The sequence below is a fragment of the Macaca nemestrina genome, chromosome 10, assembly GCF_043159975.1.
Source record: "Macaca nemestrina isolate mMacNem1 chromosome 10, mMacNem.hap1, whole genome shotgun sequence".
NCBI classification, from domain to species: domain Eukaryota; kingdom Metazoa; phylum Chordata; class Mammalia; order Primates; family Cercopithecidae; genus Macaca; species Macaca nemestrina.
The window spans coordinates 68,047,996-68,063,282 of record NC_092134.1 but is presented as its reverse complement, the minus strand read 5'-3'; the positions used below and the strand labels follow the sequence as shown (position 1 = coordinate 68,063,282).

General features: G+C 36.8%; 1 protein-coding gene across 7 annotated transcripts in view; it reads left to right on the top strand.

The window, feature by feature from the left end:
• The window catches only part of LOC105473442 (methionine sulfoxide reductase B3), a 194,613-nt gene that overhangs the window by 74,314 nt on the left and 105,012 nt on the right, over nucleotides 1-15,287 (top strand). For all 7 annotated transcript variants that reach the window (XR_011609063.1, XM_011727265.3, XM_011727267.2 and 4 more), the window contains one exon: nucleotides 8,628-8,656. Coding sequence is in view for 6 of the 7 variants with exons in the window: in XM_011727265.3 (XP_011725567.3) it covers nucleotides 8,628-8,656 (29 nt within the window). In the remaining variant the exon portion in view is untranslated. The remainder of the gene's footprint in view (nucleotides 1-8,627; nucleotides 8,657-15,287) is intronic.

Below are 15,287 nucleotides of genomic sequence, written 5' to 3'. Positions count from 1 at the left end.
ACATTATTTTAGAGGAAACATAAATCACATAGACAGGAATTCAGAGAAGGTGAATATCAACAAGGCCTAGGGAAGAATTGTAGAAGCTGGGAGCCAAAAATGGCCTTACAAATTATTTATTTTGTCAGCATTCTCTATCTGCAGGCTTGAGTTCTACAGATGCACCTTTTTATCCCTTCACGCTTACTTTTTCCTCTGTTCGCTTCTCTCTGTTTTCCCCTTTCTTCATTCCTGGGAATGCAGGGGGAAAAAAAATAGGTAATTCACCTTTTTAATGGGATAGCTTGTGTCGGGCAACATTGACTCACTTCAGTAACCTCATTTCACTAATGAGAAGAATGGAGTTCACAAGTTAAATGATTTGTCCAGGTTTCTGACCTAGAATCCAGGTCTTCTGATTCTCGCTGCACTATGCTCTCAAGTGCATTGTGCCACTGTTTTAGTGGGAGAATGTTTTATTTGTGTTTTAAGAACAAATAAGATTGCCTTTCCATATTGCATAATCAGGTCATTTATATTATTTTCCATTAGCCTTCCCTCTTAAACATTTCCAATTTCTTCAGCTATTTTTATAACTATTCTCTTATTGTTTTTCTACATCATTTTGGCATCCATATTGAAGTTTCACCTCACATAAGATCTTAACCAAAGTAATAATTCTTTCTTTTATAATGTAGTGCTTTAAAAAAAAACAACAACAACTTAGCTTTACTGGTATTTGTACCACGAGTATGATATTACTAGTTGTGCTCGTGGCCATAGGTAAACTTCACTTAGTATCATTGTTTCGATGAAAGCTACCTTTTACTCAACTTCTAATATGTGTCAGGACCACCTGGGTACTTTATGGTATCATCTCATTTAATCCACACAAACGTTCTTAAAGGTGAATGTGTTACCTGTTTTATAGATGGTAAGACTTAAAATCGTCATTGACTTCTCTAAAGTTGCATAGGGTGGAAAGTGGGAGAGCTGGGACTTGACTTGTTCTGTTTGTCTCTGTTGGCTCTTTTCCCACAACTGTTACGTGAATATGGACAAGAAATAGACCTGTTTGCTTACCGTGTGTACCTCCGATGCCTACATGGAGCCTGCTTCCTTAAAAGTCAATTTGTGGAAAAAATGAATGTGGCCCACAGCATCTAAGTGTATTTTTATATACCTTTTGCTCTTTTAGTTTCTTTGAGTCATTTTTATGTCTCAATTTGTTCTCCCAGATATTAATATTTTGTAATGAATTTAGACTTCTTCTTGGAACATGATTTATTCCTTCTTGATATTGGCAAATCTTAAGACTTTGGCATGATTTAATTTAGTGATATATCTTAACCAAGCAACCATAAATCTCATTTTCACATGAAAGTTAAAAGATGTATAATACTATATTTTGTTAAACCACATGATTTGTCATAATAGTTGTAATTGTATCATGTTTTCAAAGTGGCTTGACTGAATTCTTGCTGCTCTTTTACTCATGATTATCCTGATTTCTAAATTTCTGGGTTTTAAAATTCTATTTTTTTCAGTTTTTTTAAAAAATTAACCATACAATGAATGGGCACCTTTTATTTAAATCATTATTATGGAAATGTAACATAGATGCCTAAATTTTAAACACAGTAAGGAGGTAACTCATAACCTACAGCTGCTGTAACAATGTCAGTTAATATGTTGGGTTAAAAGGATAGAAATACCCAAGTAAAAGTGGACTGCCAATGCCAGACCCTACTATCTAACTCAGTGAGGACTCTAGAGAAAGGCAGGTTTGGAATAGAAATGATATCAGAGTTGTGAGCTGGGATTTCTGTGACTATCTTGGTGTTCCTCTCAGGGCTGCAAGATTGCTATATCAGTTCTAAGTGGCATATCCTTATGTGGTATTTTCAAAGGCAGGAAAGAGGGAAAGAATAGAAAAAGGGCCTTCTCCCTAAATCATCTTTCTCCTTTTCATGCAGAAAAAAGCCTTTCTGAGAAACATCACCAGCAGACTTTACCTTTCCTCTCACTGCTCAGGACTGGACTAAGTGCTTCTCCTTGTACCAGTCACTGACAACAAATAGGGTTGCCATGATTGGCTTAGTCCAATCATGATTCATCCCTGGGGAGTGCACATTTTTTAGCACTCTTCAAAATGGGAATACTGTTATTAAGACAGGTTGTTAGGTAGGCAATTAATAGTGTCGCCACTATTAGTGAACTCCTTTAATATGATCAAATAATTATTATGCACAAATGTACAATTACAACTCTGATGAGTGCAAAGGAATGACTGGTGCTATGAAATGAAAGGGATTTAATCGAGCCTGCCCACTCTTCTTCAAATAATTGATAATTAGACTAAGATGTGGAGAGTTTCAGAAGTTAGGTAGGCAAAGGGGTTAAGGTATAGTAGAGTAGGGGAGGGAGGAGGAAGCATTCCACGCAGAGGAAGCATACTGTGTTTATGTAAATTAAAAGGGCATATAAATATTCACTGCTGTTCTCACCAGTTGTTGGTCGGTGAAGGCCTTTGAATTACTTCTGGGGGTAGAAGACATTGGTAGACCTTGTAGGTCTACAAGTAGGACGCTGAAATACTGGAATTTTTGAAAAATTTCCTTGTGTTGAGGGGACAACAGGACAGATTATTTGACTTGGATTGTTTTACAAAATCCTTGCTGTGAAGTTGCCATATATAATGTGCTTATAGGCAAAAATCAGGCTGTCACCCATGCTCCTTCCCGCTAACAGTTGCCTGCAGCTAGAATCTTTGGTTGATATCAGTTAAAAGCATTAAGAACAACACCCTCACTTCTCTGATACCTTCTGTGATGCTAATTTCTGTACTTGATACTTATATGATTCCCATTTTAAAATTTTTGATACAGTTGAACATTAAATGAAAAGCAATGTTCTCTGAGATTTTGTGGATTTCCCAAGAGAGACAATAAAATAAAATAAAATATCTTTTGGCTTCAATACACATAGAACTTTTGTGGACACTGGGCTATTCTCTGTAAGGATAAAATGGTAGTTTTATAAATTTGTCCAGGAGTATACAGCTCTGACCAATGACTAAAAGTGACCTCTTTTGAAAATTTGCAACTCTATTATCAAAAGAGTGCATATAGTACATAATTTAATTATTTAAGTAGTATACACGATACTTGAATTCTCCTAGTGTCTACCCTTTCTGGCTTACAATTCTTGAAACGTTCATTTTCAGGTTTAAAAATTTGGAAGTTGTTATTTAAATCTTGTAAAATGTGGCAATATTGCTATGGTAGATAGGATACAGACTCAACTGTTCTGACAAGACTCCAAAATAATGGTGGCTTAAAAAAAAAAAAACAGCTTGGGGCCAGGTGTGGTGGCTCACACCTGTAATCCCAGCACTTTGGGAGGCTGAGGCAGGCGGATCACTTGAGGTCAGGAGTTCAAGACCAACCTGGCCAACATGATGAAACCCCATCTCTACTAAAAACAGAAAAATTAGCTGGGTGTGGTGGCACATGTCTGTAATCCCAGCTACTTGGGAGACTGAGGCAGGAGAATTGCTTGAACCCGGGAGGTGGAGGTTGCATTGAGCTGATAGCATGCTCCTGGGCAACAGAGTGAGATTCTGTCTTAAAAACAAACAAACGAACGAACACACACACACAAAAAACAAAATAACAGTTGGAGATTCATATGGCAGTTCTATAGGTGCCTTCTATCTTACTGCTTTACTATTCTAATATCAGTTTTCCCCTCATGATCTAAGAATGGCTACTTCAGCTCCTGGAATTACATTAACATTCCAGCCAGTGGCAAGGAACAGAAAGACAGGAAGGGTACATTCCTTCTCTATAAGGGAATAACTCAGATGTTATCACCTCGCTTTTGCTTGCATCCTTTTGGCAAGAACTTAGTCATGTGGGTACAACTAGCAACAAGACAGTTGGGAAATAATGTGGAAATATTGTCTGTGTGACCACTTAAAACTCAGAGATTTTCTAAAATTAAAAAGGGGAGGATGAATATTGGAAGGCAGTAACATTCTGTGCTGTAATCACCATCTTTTGGCAGTTGCCAAAAGAAGTGGTTGAATAGTTTTGAACTTAGAAATGAGTATATAATTCGGGGTAAAATGGGTGTCTGTGGAGACACAATTATATTTATGCATATTTTATGCAATTTTGTATCCTATTTTATGCAATTTTGTATCCCTACCATCTAGCATAGTATACTACTAAAAATAAACACGTAAAAATATGTTTGGAATGAATGACCATCCTTCTTTTCTTTTCTTGTACAATCTGTATTAGATATGTATTCTTTTTTTACACTTGCCATATATTCGTCCTTATCCATATTTCACTTCCTTTCTCAAAGGGGATTTAAAAGTCGAGATGATCATCATTCATAGGATGATAAAGGAGTACTTTGTATCTCTCTGTGTTTAAGTCTGTATGTAAAATCTAATAGGAATCTGAATTAACTTAGAACAACAAAGGACCAATTTTCCCTATCCCCATACTGACAATTTTAACTTCTATTATCATGTTTTAATTATAAAAAAGAGTAGCTGTATTCTTTTGAATGTTCAGTACTGTGTCTGAGAATTCTGAAGATTTTTTTTAATTGATACCCAAGGCCACTAATTGGTTTGTGAAGATGTTTTCTCTGCACTTTACGTGTATATTTTATGTATTGACCAGCTATGCCTAGAGGAGATAAGACAATCTGAGGAATAAAAGTGTACGGACATGATTTTTTTTTGTATCTCAAAATTAGGTATTTTATAGACATTTTAATCATTTATCTTGTTTTTGGCCTTCTATTAATATACAGATTCATTTGTTCTTGTGTTAATTTATACTACACATTTTAAATAACTCTTAAGTGTCAGGTGCTGCATTCAGTGTTGGGAGCATGAAGATGCATGAGACCCAGTGTGCACCTCACTCAGCTTAGTGTCAGTGCCACACCATGTGGGGAGTGCTGTGCCAGGCCCCCACTGTGGGGTAACTGAGGGGGAAGCAAGGAGCCTGTGAGGCGATGGGGGCAGGCGGGATGCCAACATGATTCACGTGAGCCTTGATTATTAAGAAATGATATGGCAGTAGTTTCATCTGATGGGAGTGATGCATACAAAGTGTGAGTTAGAGATGGATCAGAGAGCTGGATCGTGGAGGACTCTTTATACGCCATGCAGAGGAGTGGGGACTTAATGTCCCCAGGTCAGTGGCTTTCAAACCTTTTTGTCCACAACCCATAGTAATGCCTGTGTTTTTACATGATGACTTATTACTAGGCCCTAACATTTGCAAGGCCTGGGCAAAAGGACAAATGGTAGCATAGATACATACAGTATAGCTAAATATTTAAAACTCAAGGCAAAAAAATGTTAGAAAAGGATACACCAACCTACCTTGACACATATATCTTATAATGAAAAATGATACCAAATAACTGAGAGTAGTGCAAATTTAAAATTAATTTTGTCTTCCACCAAAAGACTATGAATTTACCCTAGGAAATGCCAGGGCAGTGGTAACTGGGCCAAGCTGGAGGAGAGGAGGGAAGGCTCACTCAGCTTTCTCTTCCAGTGGCCATGGAATCTGTAGATAAATACCTCCTTTCTCTTGCTCTTTTCGTGGGGAGGGGCTCTTTCATTTCTGCCAGAGGCTCTGGGCCCCCACCCATTGCTCCTTCTATACCCAAAGGCATTGAGTTCCAAAGTGATCTAGTTCATGCCAATCCAGTCCAAGGGCAACCTCTGGCCCCCAGGTGCTCTCAGCCACTCACCCTCACAGGAGGGTTTGCATTAAGAGTTCTTTGAGCAGGAATGTGAAGGGGTAGTGAGACAGCTAGCACCTGCTTTCTATGGCACACCTTTTTTCCATTCTTTTAGGGCCAAGGGGTCCCTCCAGCCCTCAGGTTCAAGCTCTTTCATTCAGCTGACAACTTTTGGCCACTTCTTGGACTGGAGGTACACACATGCTAGTAGTACTACCTGACCTGAAGAAGGGGCCCATGTAGGTCAGAGAAGCAGCTTACAGCCATTTGGGTAGAGAATGATGGTGACCCTGGTAATCAGAGCTTCAGGTGGAAAAGAGAACTCCTTGGCTGGTGGAAAAGAGCACAGGCAGAGGAAGGCCAGAGAAAAGCTTCTTGCTCACTATTGGTGGATCTGAAGGGAAGGAGGACACTGGTTATGATGTTATTCAGCCAAGGAAAGGCCTAAAGATGGTGAAAGTGAAGATAGAGAGGAGGGGAAGGATGTAGAATCCACAGGTCTTGATGGCTAATTAGATATTGGGGGTGCAGAAGAAATCTAGAATAATGCCATCATTTCTGATGTGTGCCATTTAAGGCCACAGTGTGACATTCAGGTAGTATTTTGTTTATTATTTGGATATATGGGTCAAGATATGGTCAAGTAAATGTCTTCATTTGGACAGTTTATTAAGATGGGAATTTCTAGGCTCCACCTACTAAATCAGAATCACCAGGAGAAGTCCTGGGAGCCTGCAGGTGAGCAAACTCCTGTGGTGATTTTGAGACACATGTGTACCCTAGAGAGTGGGAACAGTGTTTCAGGTGGCCTGAGGGCTGAACTCTGGTGCTCACTAATACTTAAGGGACAGGAGGAGGAAGGGAAGTGACAGACACACTGGAAAGAAGTGGGCAGTATGTCCGATGAAAGAGAGAGGTTTAGTAAAGGAAGGACGGTGACACGGCTTGTGCATTTAACATTGGGAAGCTTCCGATAAACCTTAGCAAAGGCAGATCACACGGGTTCAAGGATTGAATATGTTGGGAGATTAGGAAAGGGAGATAGATGATATAGGATATAGTCTATACATCTTTTTTACATTACAATTTGATTGTAAAGCCAGACAAAAGAGGGATAACAAAGCAAGGCACAGATTTGAAGGAGTCCTTTAAAAACAATTCTGGAGCACTTACATGATGAAGGGAAGAGGAACCTGTGGAGAACCAGATATTGCAAATAAGGCAGAGAAAAGGAGTAATTGATACAGCATGGTTTCAAGGGAGATGAGAGATGCATTTTAGGACCCAGAAGGAGGGAAGCTTAAGCAGAAGGAAGAACACCTCTGGCTTCTATACAGTTAAGAAGGAGAAAGGGCATGCATAGATGCAAAATATTATCTTAACAGACATTTGAACACAAACTCTCGTCCCAATTTAGGTGTTGTGGCTACAGAGGTTATATAAGGCATGACTGTAGTTGAGTGGGGGAGATAGACAAGGAAACCAGCAAGATAACATGTGGCAAGTGTTGTTAGAGTTGTGCTAAGAGATGGTGGAAACACAGAGGAGGCATGAGACAAGGCTTTGCAGAATTGGAGAGAGGGCAAAATATGAAAATGGGTTTGTACCTGAAATAGAAGGCAGGGACATGGAAGAGAAGGGTTGAGATGAGGACTATGGTAGGGCGAGGACTTAGGGGAAATGTGCATCAGGATTACGGCGGTGCTGATTGATAACCATGGATGCAATTTTACATGTACATGTATATGTGTGTATTACATATTACACACGTATGTGTATATATTTTATATATATATATACACACACACAATCATACAATTATGAGTATCAGCTGAAACTTTGTTTGGGAGGACTTCAGAAAATCATTGTTTGTGACCAAGGAAACTTCTTGCTTATCCTTCCCTTTTCCCCTTTGATAACTTTTCTTGAGGCTAATTTAGGTACAGAAAGCCACCGCTTCCAAAATGCTTGGTACCCTGGCATAATTTCAAAGAGATCTCCTTTCCCACTTAGTTAACTACATTTCTCCAGGAAAAAAAAATCTTCTCTGTCAATGTAACATCCTTTAACAGGACTCCTGCTGGTCGGTTCTTATATCTTGCTGTGGCAGCTGTGAACATATATACTATTGATTGTTGATGTGTGATATAAATCTGACGGCAGCATGCCCACTAATTGGTTTGAGAGCTAGATATAGACAATGCTGTTTTATAGTAGCTTGTGTAGATAGGCCTAGTCATAGGGTTAATTCTGCTTGACAGCACATCAGCAGCATCTTGAGAGTAATTACCTAACAGAAGTTTTCCCACAGCCAAACTGAGAGCTTCAAAGGCTTCTGAATTTACAACCAGTATTAACCAATATCTGAAACATAATGTTCCCACAAGAGCTCAGAATTTTTTCTTCTTATTATTAAATGTATGGGGTTACTAGGTTCATTTGCTGTGTCCAAAGAATTTAGTGAAAAGTTACTTGGTGTTGAATAATTTCTCAAACCTTGAATAATAAAGAGAATAATTATGAATTTGGTTTTGTATTGCTTTATTAACTTACTGAAACAAGTTAATCTGTAAAGGTCAGGTGCCTTTTAAAAAAACATATTTTATCCTGTTTCACCCAAAAACAAATTTAAAACGTTAGTATCTTTTCCATATTGTGCTATCTGTATTGATATTTGCATATTTAGAGGGCCTAGGGTAATGCATGCATTTAAAATGGTTACAATACATATATATATTTATATTTTAGAAATATACACTGAAAAATGTAACTATGACCTCCCCTCCCAACCACAGCTCCCTTCCCCATGAAATAACTGTTCTTTTACAACAGTTTTTATATTGTAAAAACTTTCTTTCTCTTTGCAGGTCAGAAACCAAATTTGACTCCGGTTCAGGTATGTTTACATTAATAATGCTATTTTGAATATATTTTATTTACATTATTCTCTGGGGAGTAATTAATCAGATCAAGAAACATTTTGATTTTAAACAGACTGGGCAGTCTTTTTTCAAAACGTGAGTCCCACCTCAAAGCAGGGCTATTGACTGCTTCAAATCATAATTTGAGATGTTCACTTTGGAGTCTTCATAGCTCTACAATAAGCATTACATGCCCTATATCTGCAGAGTTTCATTTTAAAAGCAGAGGTGGGGGTTATACATGCTAATTGCTCAAAGTAGATTATTATTTTCTCAGTGGACAAAGCATCCTGAGTAATTTGAAAATTCTCTTTAAGTTGTCACCAAATGTGGGAGATAGATGCATTTAATTCAGCGAACTATAGAGAGTTCAAGCTAATAGAAATAGAAATTTGTCTATGGCTTACTAGCTTATTTTCTCTAAAAAAAATTTCATTGCTAGATGGGTGATAGAAAATGAAGGTCACCTTAAGCCATTATTTTGAATCTATTATGACAAAATTTACATTCTCACAAGCAGTGGCATATCAGCCTCATTAGACATTTTCTTTTCATTAAGCATGAATGTAGCTATATAATTCTCAGGTTTGACTATGTCATTATGTCACTTGCTGAGATTTATGTGCTTCACAGTTTCTGATGGCATTTACAATTAAAGCACAAAAATTGCCTCATGTCTCCTACAAAGGAATTATGTGTGCCCTTTGGTAGACTAACAAAAAAATAAACATTAATTTTTGAATTCCAGGAGAAAATAATTTACAGAAAAATATATAACTTGTTGAATTTAAAAGTAACATTTTTACTCTGGTTTGAGTTTCACTATATTGTAACTTGAAAAATGTTTTTACTTATTATGTTCACAAAGGAACAAGTGCTATATATTCTTTTTGATAGTAGTGTTAAGGGGACAACACACTTTTTCTTCTTTGTAAGCTTTGTCTTTTATTGTATAGTTTTGTGAATTTGGTGAGACTCATTAACTACAAAGTCTGTACATTTGAGTTAACAAATTTACCCAGTTTGAGAACTCCAGAAATCTTTGTATCCTGTGTCTTCTGCAGCCTCTGAATCAGATGTGTGTGAATGACAGTATAAGATAAACAATTTTGGTTGAAAACATTGACCATATAGAGACTAAAGGTGGGATGGCGTTGTATCAACTGTTTGACTCCTTGATTCACAAATGGCTCAAAACGAGACAAAAAATCTTTTTCATTTTTTAACAGTTAAAATCTTTATAATTAAAAATAAATGAATGAAGTAGATGGAAAGTGCATTTTTACATAAAAATTACATGTCTTTTTTTCCCTGCCAGTCACCAAATATTTATTAAGAACCCACTTGATTATGATCTGATGTAATTCCCTGAATATCAAGTCAGACACTGGTTTTAGGGTACAGGGTCTGGAATATAGCTTTTAAAAATGAATAAGTCCACTAGGTTCATTTCTAAGGTAGAACCTGGAAGTAGTGTACAAAACTGAAATATTAGGCAGCTATTGTCAAAGTCAGACAATTTATGTTAAGTTTTCAAATCCAAATTAAAGTGTGTTGCTAAATTCCTGTAGTGAAAGTAAGTATTTATCATGAAAATAGTTATAACATCTGTACAGGCACACATCTTTCACTCTTGTAACCAAAGATTTTGTGCATGACTTATTTTTTTTTCAAGTTCTTATTTAAAAAAAAATATCTATCATGGACAACATCTGCATGTCTTTGAAAACTACAAAGTTCTGTACTCTGAAAAGTCTTATAGGGGAAGACTGATTAAAAGTTTATTTATTCTTTTAATTTTAAACTTAAATATGTTGTGGAAAGAATTCAGATGTTTTCAAATTAAGAAACGGAATTTTTTTTTATAAGCTCCTTTTAGCTTATGACTGAAAGAATCATGACAAAGGAAGTTAGAAATATATTCTTTGGCATCCTATAACATAAATTCTAAAATTTTGGTTAGAAATAAGGTAGCACAGGGCCGGGCACAGTGGCTCACGTCTGTAATCCCCAGCACTTTGGGAGGCAGAGGCAGGTGGATCGCAAGGTCAGGAGATTGAGACCATCCTGGCTAACACAGGGAAACCCCGTCTCTACCAAAAATACAAAAATAATTAGCTGGACGTGGTGGCACGTGCCTGTAGTCCCAACTACTCAGGAGGCTGAGGCAGGAGAATCACTTGAGTCCAGGAGGCGGAGCTTGCGGTGAGCCGAGATCTTGCCACTGCACTCCAGCCTGGGCGACAAGAGCGAGACTCCATCTTAAAAAAAAAAAAAATGAAATAAGGTAGCATATTGGAACAATTAAATGTGTGACTTTCATGGGTTCAGATTCTCTATTGTTCATCAAATACAGAAAGTAAACTATGTCTGTCTAATGTTGTATACAGCTGTGACAAAGTAAGATTTTTAAATGAAGGAATATGCCAATCTTACTAAGAAAAAAAAACCCATAAAAAATAAATACCATGGTCAGTGACTAGCCATAATGGAAAGGATTTCAAAGTTAAATTATATGTGTGTGTGTGTATACACATACACCCACATACCTCCCCCGCCCCCACACACAAAGTATATCAAGGAGAGTACCCAACTTATGCAGAGCTTACTGCACAACATTTTTAGTTTATGTAAATAAGTTTTATGCTGTGGAGTGAGATTCAGGAGAAAGGAAGGAAAGTTTTCATTGTCAGCACATGGTAAAAAGTTTCATTTGTTGATTGTATACCAAATGATTATTTTCCTAGAAATTGATTAAAATTTTTTCTGATCAGAATCACATCTTTGTTTTTTTTTTTACAAATGCAAATCCTCAAACAACCTCTTGTGCTTTTTAAGTTCACAATTTTTTATAATGAAAAAATTTCAACCATGTATAAAAGTAGAAAGTATGGTGTGATTAGCACCTATATAGTCATCATCTAAATGTTACTTTTGTTAATTCTTTGCCGAATTTGTTTTAACTTTTTTTTTTTTTGCTTGAAATATTTTAAAGCAAAATATATACATTTCATGTGATTTTTACAATCTGGAAATTATAGATGGTCTTGATTTATTAAAAGGAGTCAAAGTTTTGAGGTTTTCATCTATTTTAGAAATTTGAGTCACATACACATGATTGTGTAAAGGATTGTGGCATTTTCATGTCCATATCCAGTTGAAGACTCTTTGAAAGTCCTATTTATGGTGAATTGTATAGTTAAGAAAACCTTCAACCAGAAGGCAGAGGCCCTGACTTAATTCTGACCTGAGAACTCCAGAAATTTTCTATTCTCAAAATTAATTGAGTTAAAATGTCAGCTGCCATTTAGCTGTGGTCTCTATGTACTGAGTAATATACTGATTAGAAACCTTTTCTGTTGATTTATAACTCAATCACCTAAAGTTTTTGGCTTTGCCAATTGAGAACAGTCAGCTTACTTCTTTTTAAAAGGAGTTTTAAGGTTTCCATTTTATACCTTTTCCTAGTTGATGTACTAATGTTGGCTTGCCTAGGATTATGTGGAGTTGGTGATTTTACTAATAGAGTAAAACAGACTTCCTTTTATGTTCAGAAGTAGCAAGAAGCTATACTCTTCTCCCCACCTCCCAAGAAGGGAAGTTAGTTGATGCTGGAGGAAGCAGAGCATTGAGTTTAATGTAGTGATTAAACATGAAAGCCATATATCAAATCTCAGGAGAAACAAGCTTTTGAAAGAGGCAGAGAACTGTGGAGCATATTGCATGATAGGCTATATAAACAGAGCCCTGGAGGTCACTGTGTGGATGCAAACCAATTAAATAAAAGAACTTACTGGCTTTGCTTTCTGTCATCTGGATAGGGAGGATCACAAGTTAACATGCACAGGATTGAAGTGTAAACTTTGTTTAAATAAGCTAGGCACCTTTGGAAATTTCATTAACTCTTTCAATCCACTGCTAACGTATACTTTCAAAAACCAAAGTCTCTGGGAAGTTTTTAAAAAATCCAGAATATATGTTCTCTTGGCCCTCTGTACATACCCATTGGCAAAGGGTAATGAACTAGTAATGAGTAGGATAGAAGAAAAAGTGAAGGATGAGGGTGAAAAGACCAAGAGTTGGCTCTGTCGCCAAATTTCAAGAACGTGCTTGTCTTTCAAAATCAACCCATTTGGAAAAGCACAGCTCTTGCAAAATAACTGAAAAAAGATGTTTTTCTCTTCTGAGTTCTGGGTATAAGGATATAGGTGGAATTTACTAGTCACTAATATAACATCAGGATATTGTTATTTCTGTTCCAATAAAGTAGAATAGCTTTCTGACCAAGAAGAATCTAACTTATTTATAAGTTAACCTTATCTTATTAACTTATTTATAAGTTAATAACTGGATGTTAAGGACAGCTTGTACTGTAATTCTGTGTTCCTAACCTTATCAGGCAATGTTTGGGTGAGAAAATGAAGTACCAAGTTAAATGGTATAGATTCATGGTCCATAAACATTCAAAACAAAGATTTTTTTTTTTTTTTCTATGGAGTCATGTTGGCTGAGAAAGTGAATAAGCTTATGTTTAGTGCTTGTTGATTCTGGGCTGCTTGGAATAGCTATACGAAGGAAATGGGCTCATAGAACACAGCAACTCAAAGGTATAAGATTTCATGAAAGCAAATTATGGAGGATTAAGAAACCTAATGAGCATGGTTTAGTGTGCAGAGTTGAGGAGGGAGCTCACTATTAAATAAAGCCGAGAGTGTAGAAGGTTAGGAGAGCCTAAAAGACATGATTATAAAAGGCACAACAGAATATAATTATGCTGAAGGAGGGGGTGGGGGTGGAATCAAAGGAACAAAAAGCAGCTAGTGTCGCTTTTAGGATCTGTAGTTAAAAAGGAATCTACACCAGGGTAAGGAAATCAAAGAACATAATCACTTAAAACTTGAGGCAAAAACGTAAGTGCGGGGAAAAATAGAGTGGGGCTGTTAAGGTAGTCACTAAGTTGAAGGGAAATGAGGAATTTAAAAGTAGTGGAAATAGAGTTTTGAAAGCTTATTAACAAATGAGAGAATTTGCCTAACATAGTAAACCTTCCTCAAGAGCTATTAATAAGGAAGATATTTTCAGTTCTTGTAAGCATGAGAATATGTTGACAATACTTTTTAGCCATACAGTTCAATTTCTTCATTTTAAATTTCTTATTTTAAACTCATAACATTGATGAACAAGGAAATAAAATATAAATATTTATATAAGAATATTGAAATCTGCATTTAGGCATCATTTATCAGCGGAAATAAGAAAAATATTGACTATTCATCTATTCATTCATTCAATATATATTTATTGGGCATACCATATGCCAGATGTTGAGATTATAGCTGTGAACAGGATGGATACAAGTCCTTCTGTCATGGAATCTTACACTGGTTGGTTGGTCCATGGTCCATTATACAAATTCACATGAACTTACCTGCATACTTAACTGAGGAGGCCTAACCAGACTAAAACTTAAATCTAAATGGTGAGTCAGAGACCTCTTGATATTCAAACATAAGCCAATTTATTTTAGATTTAGACAAATTCACCTTTCGTTACTTTATTCAAGCGATATCATTCTGTTTTCTACAGACTTAAGAGAACAGCCTAATACTGCTAATGGGTAGGGTGTAATTTTTCTAGAGTTTTAAATAAGGAGCGACATTTTCCATTTGATCATCATTTTTTAAAAAATCAACTTAGAAGAGAACACACTGACAAATATTTGTGAATATGGTTCTATTCTTTGTTTTTGTTTATTTCTTTTACAGGATCCTGTTCAAGGTTAGCCTGAAAAATCAGGCAACCTTCCCCATAGCAATCTTTTTGTATTTTTTTTGAGACAGAGTCTTGCTCTGTCACCCAGGCTGGAGTGCAGTGGCATGATCTCAGCTCAATGCAAGCTCCGCCTTCCCGGTTCATGCCATTCTCCTGCCTCAGCTTCTCGAGTAGCTGGGACTACAGGCGCCTGCCACCATGACATGCTAATTTTTTTTTTGTATTTTTAGTAGAGATGGGATTTCACTGTGTTAGCCAGGATGGTCTCGATCTTCTGACCTCGTGATCTGCCTGCCTCGGCCTCCCAAAGTGCTGGGATTACAGGCATGAACCACTGCGCCCGGCCTATGGCAATCTTTCTTGATTGAATAGAAGCAAGTAGAGGGGACATGGCTCTTCATCCCCTTTTATAAACTAACTTGACCAGGAAGCAGAGAGGCATAGTGGCTAAGTGCAGAGGTTTGGGTCAGATAGATGTAAGTCTCTCTTTCTAATAATTTCCTATTGATTTTCTCAGATTTCATATGTACCATTATGTCACATACTTACATTTTGTATTTTTTCTTAGAACTAGAGCATTTAAAAACTGAATTTCCTTCATTGGAGCTTTAGCTGAATCCTATAGTTTTAATATTTTACTTATTTTTATTATTTTTTTAGAGGCAGGGTCTCTCTCTGTTGCCCAGGCTGGAGTGCTGTGGCACAATCATAGCTCACCATAACTTTGAACTCCTGGGCTCAAGTGACCTCCTACCTCAGTCTCCCAAGTAGTAGGGAATACAGGTGCACACCACCATACCGGGCTGATTTAAAAAAAAAATTTGTAGACACTGG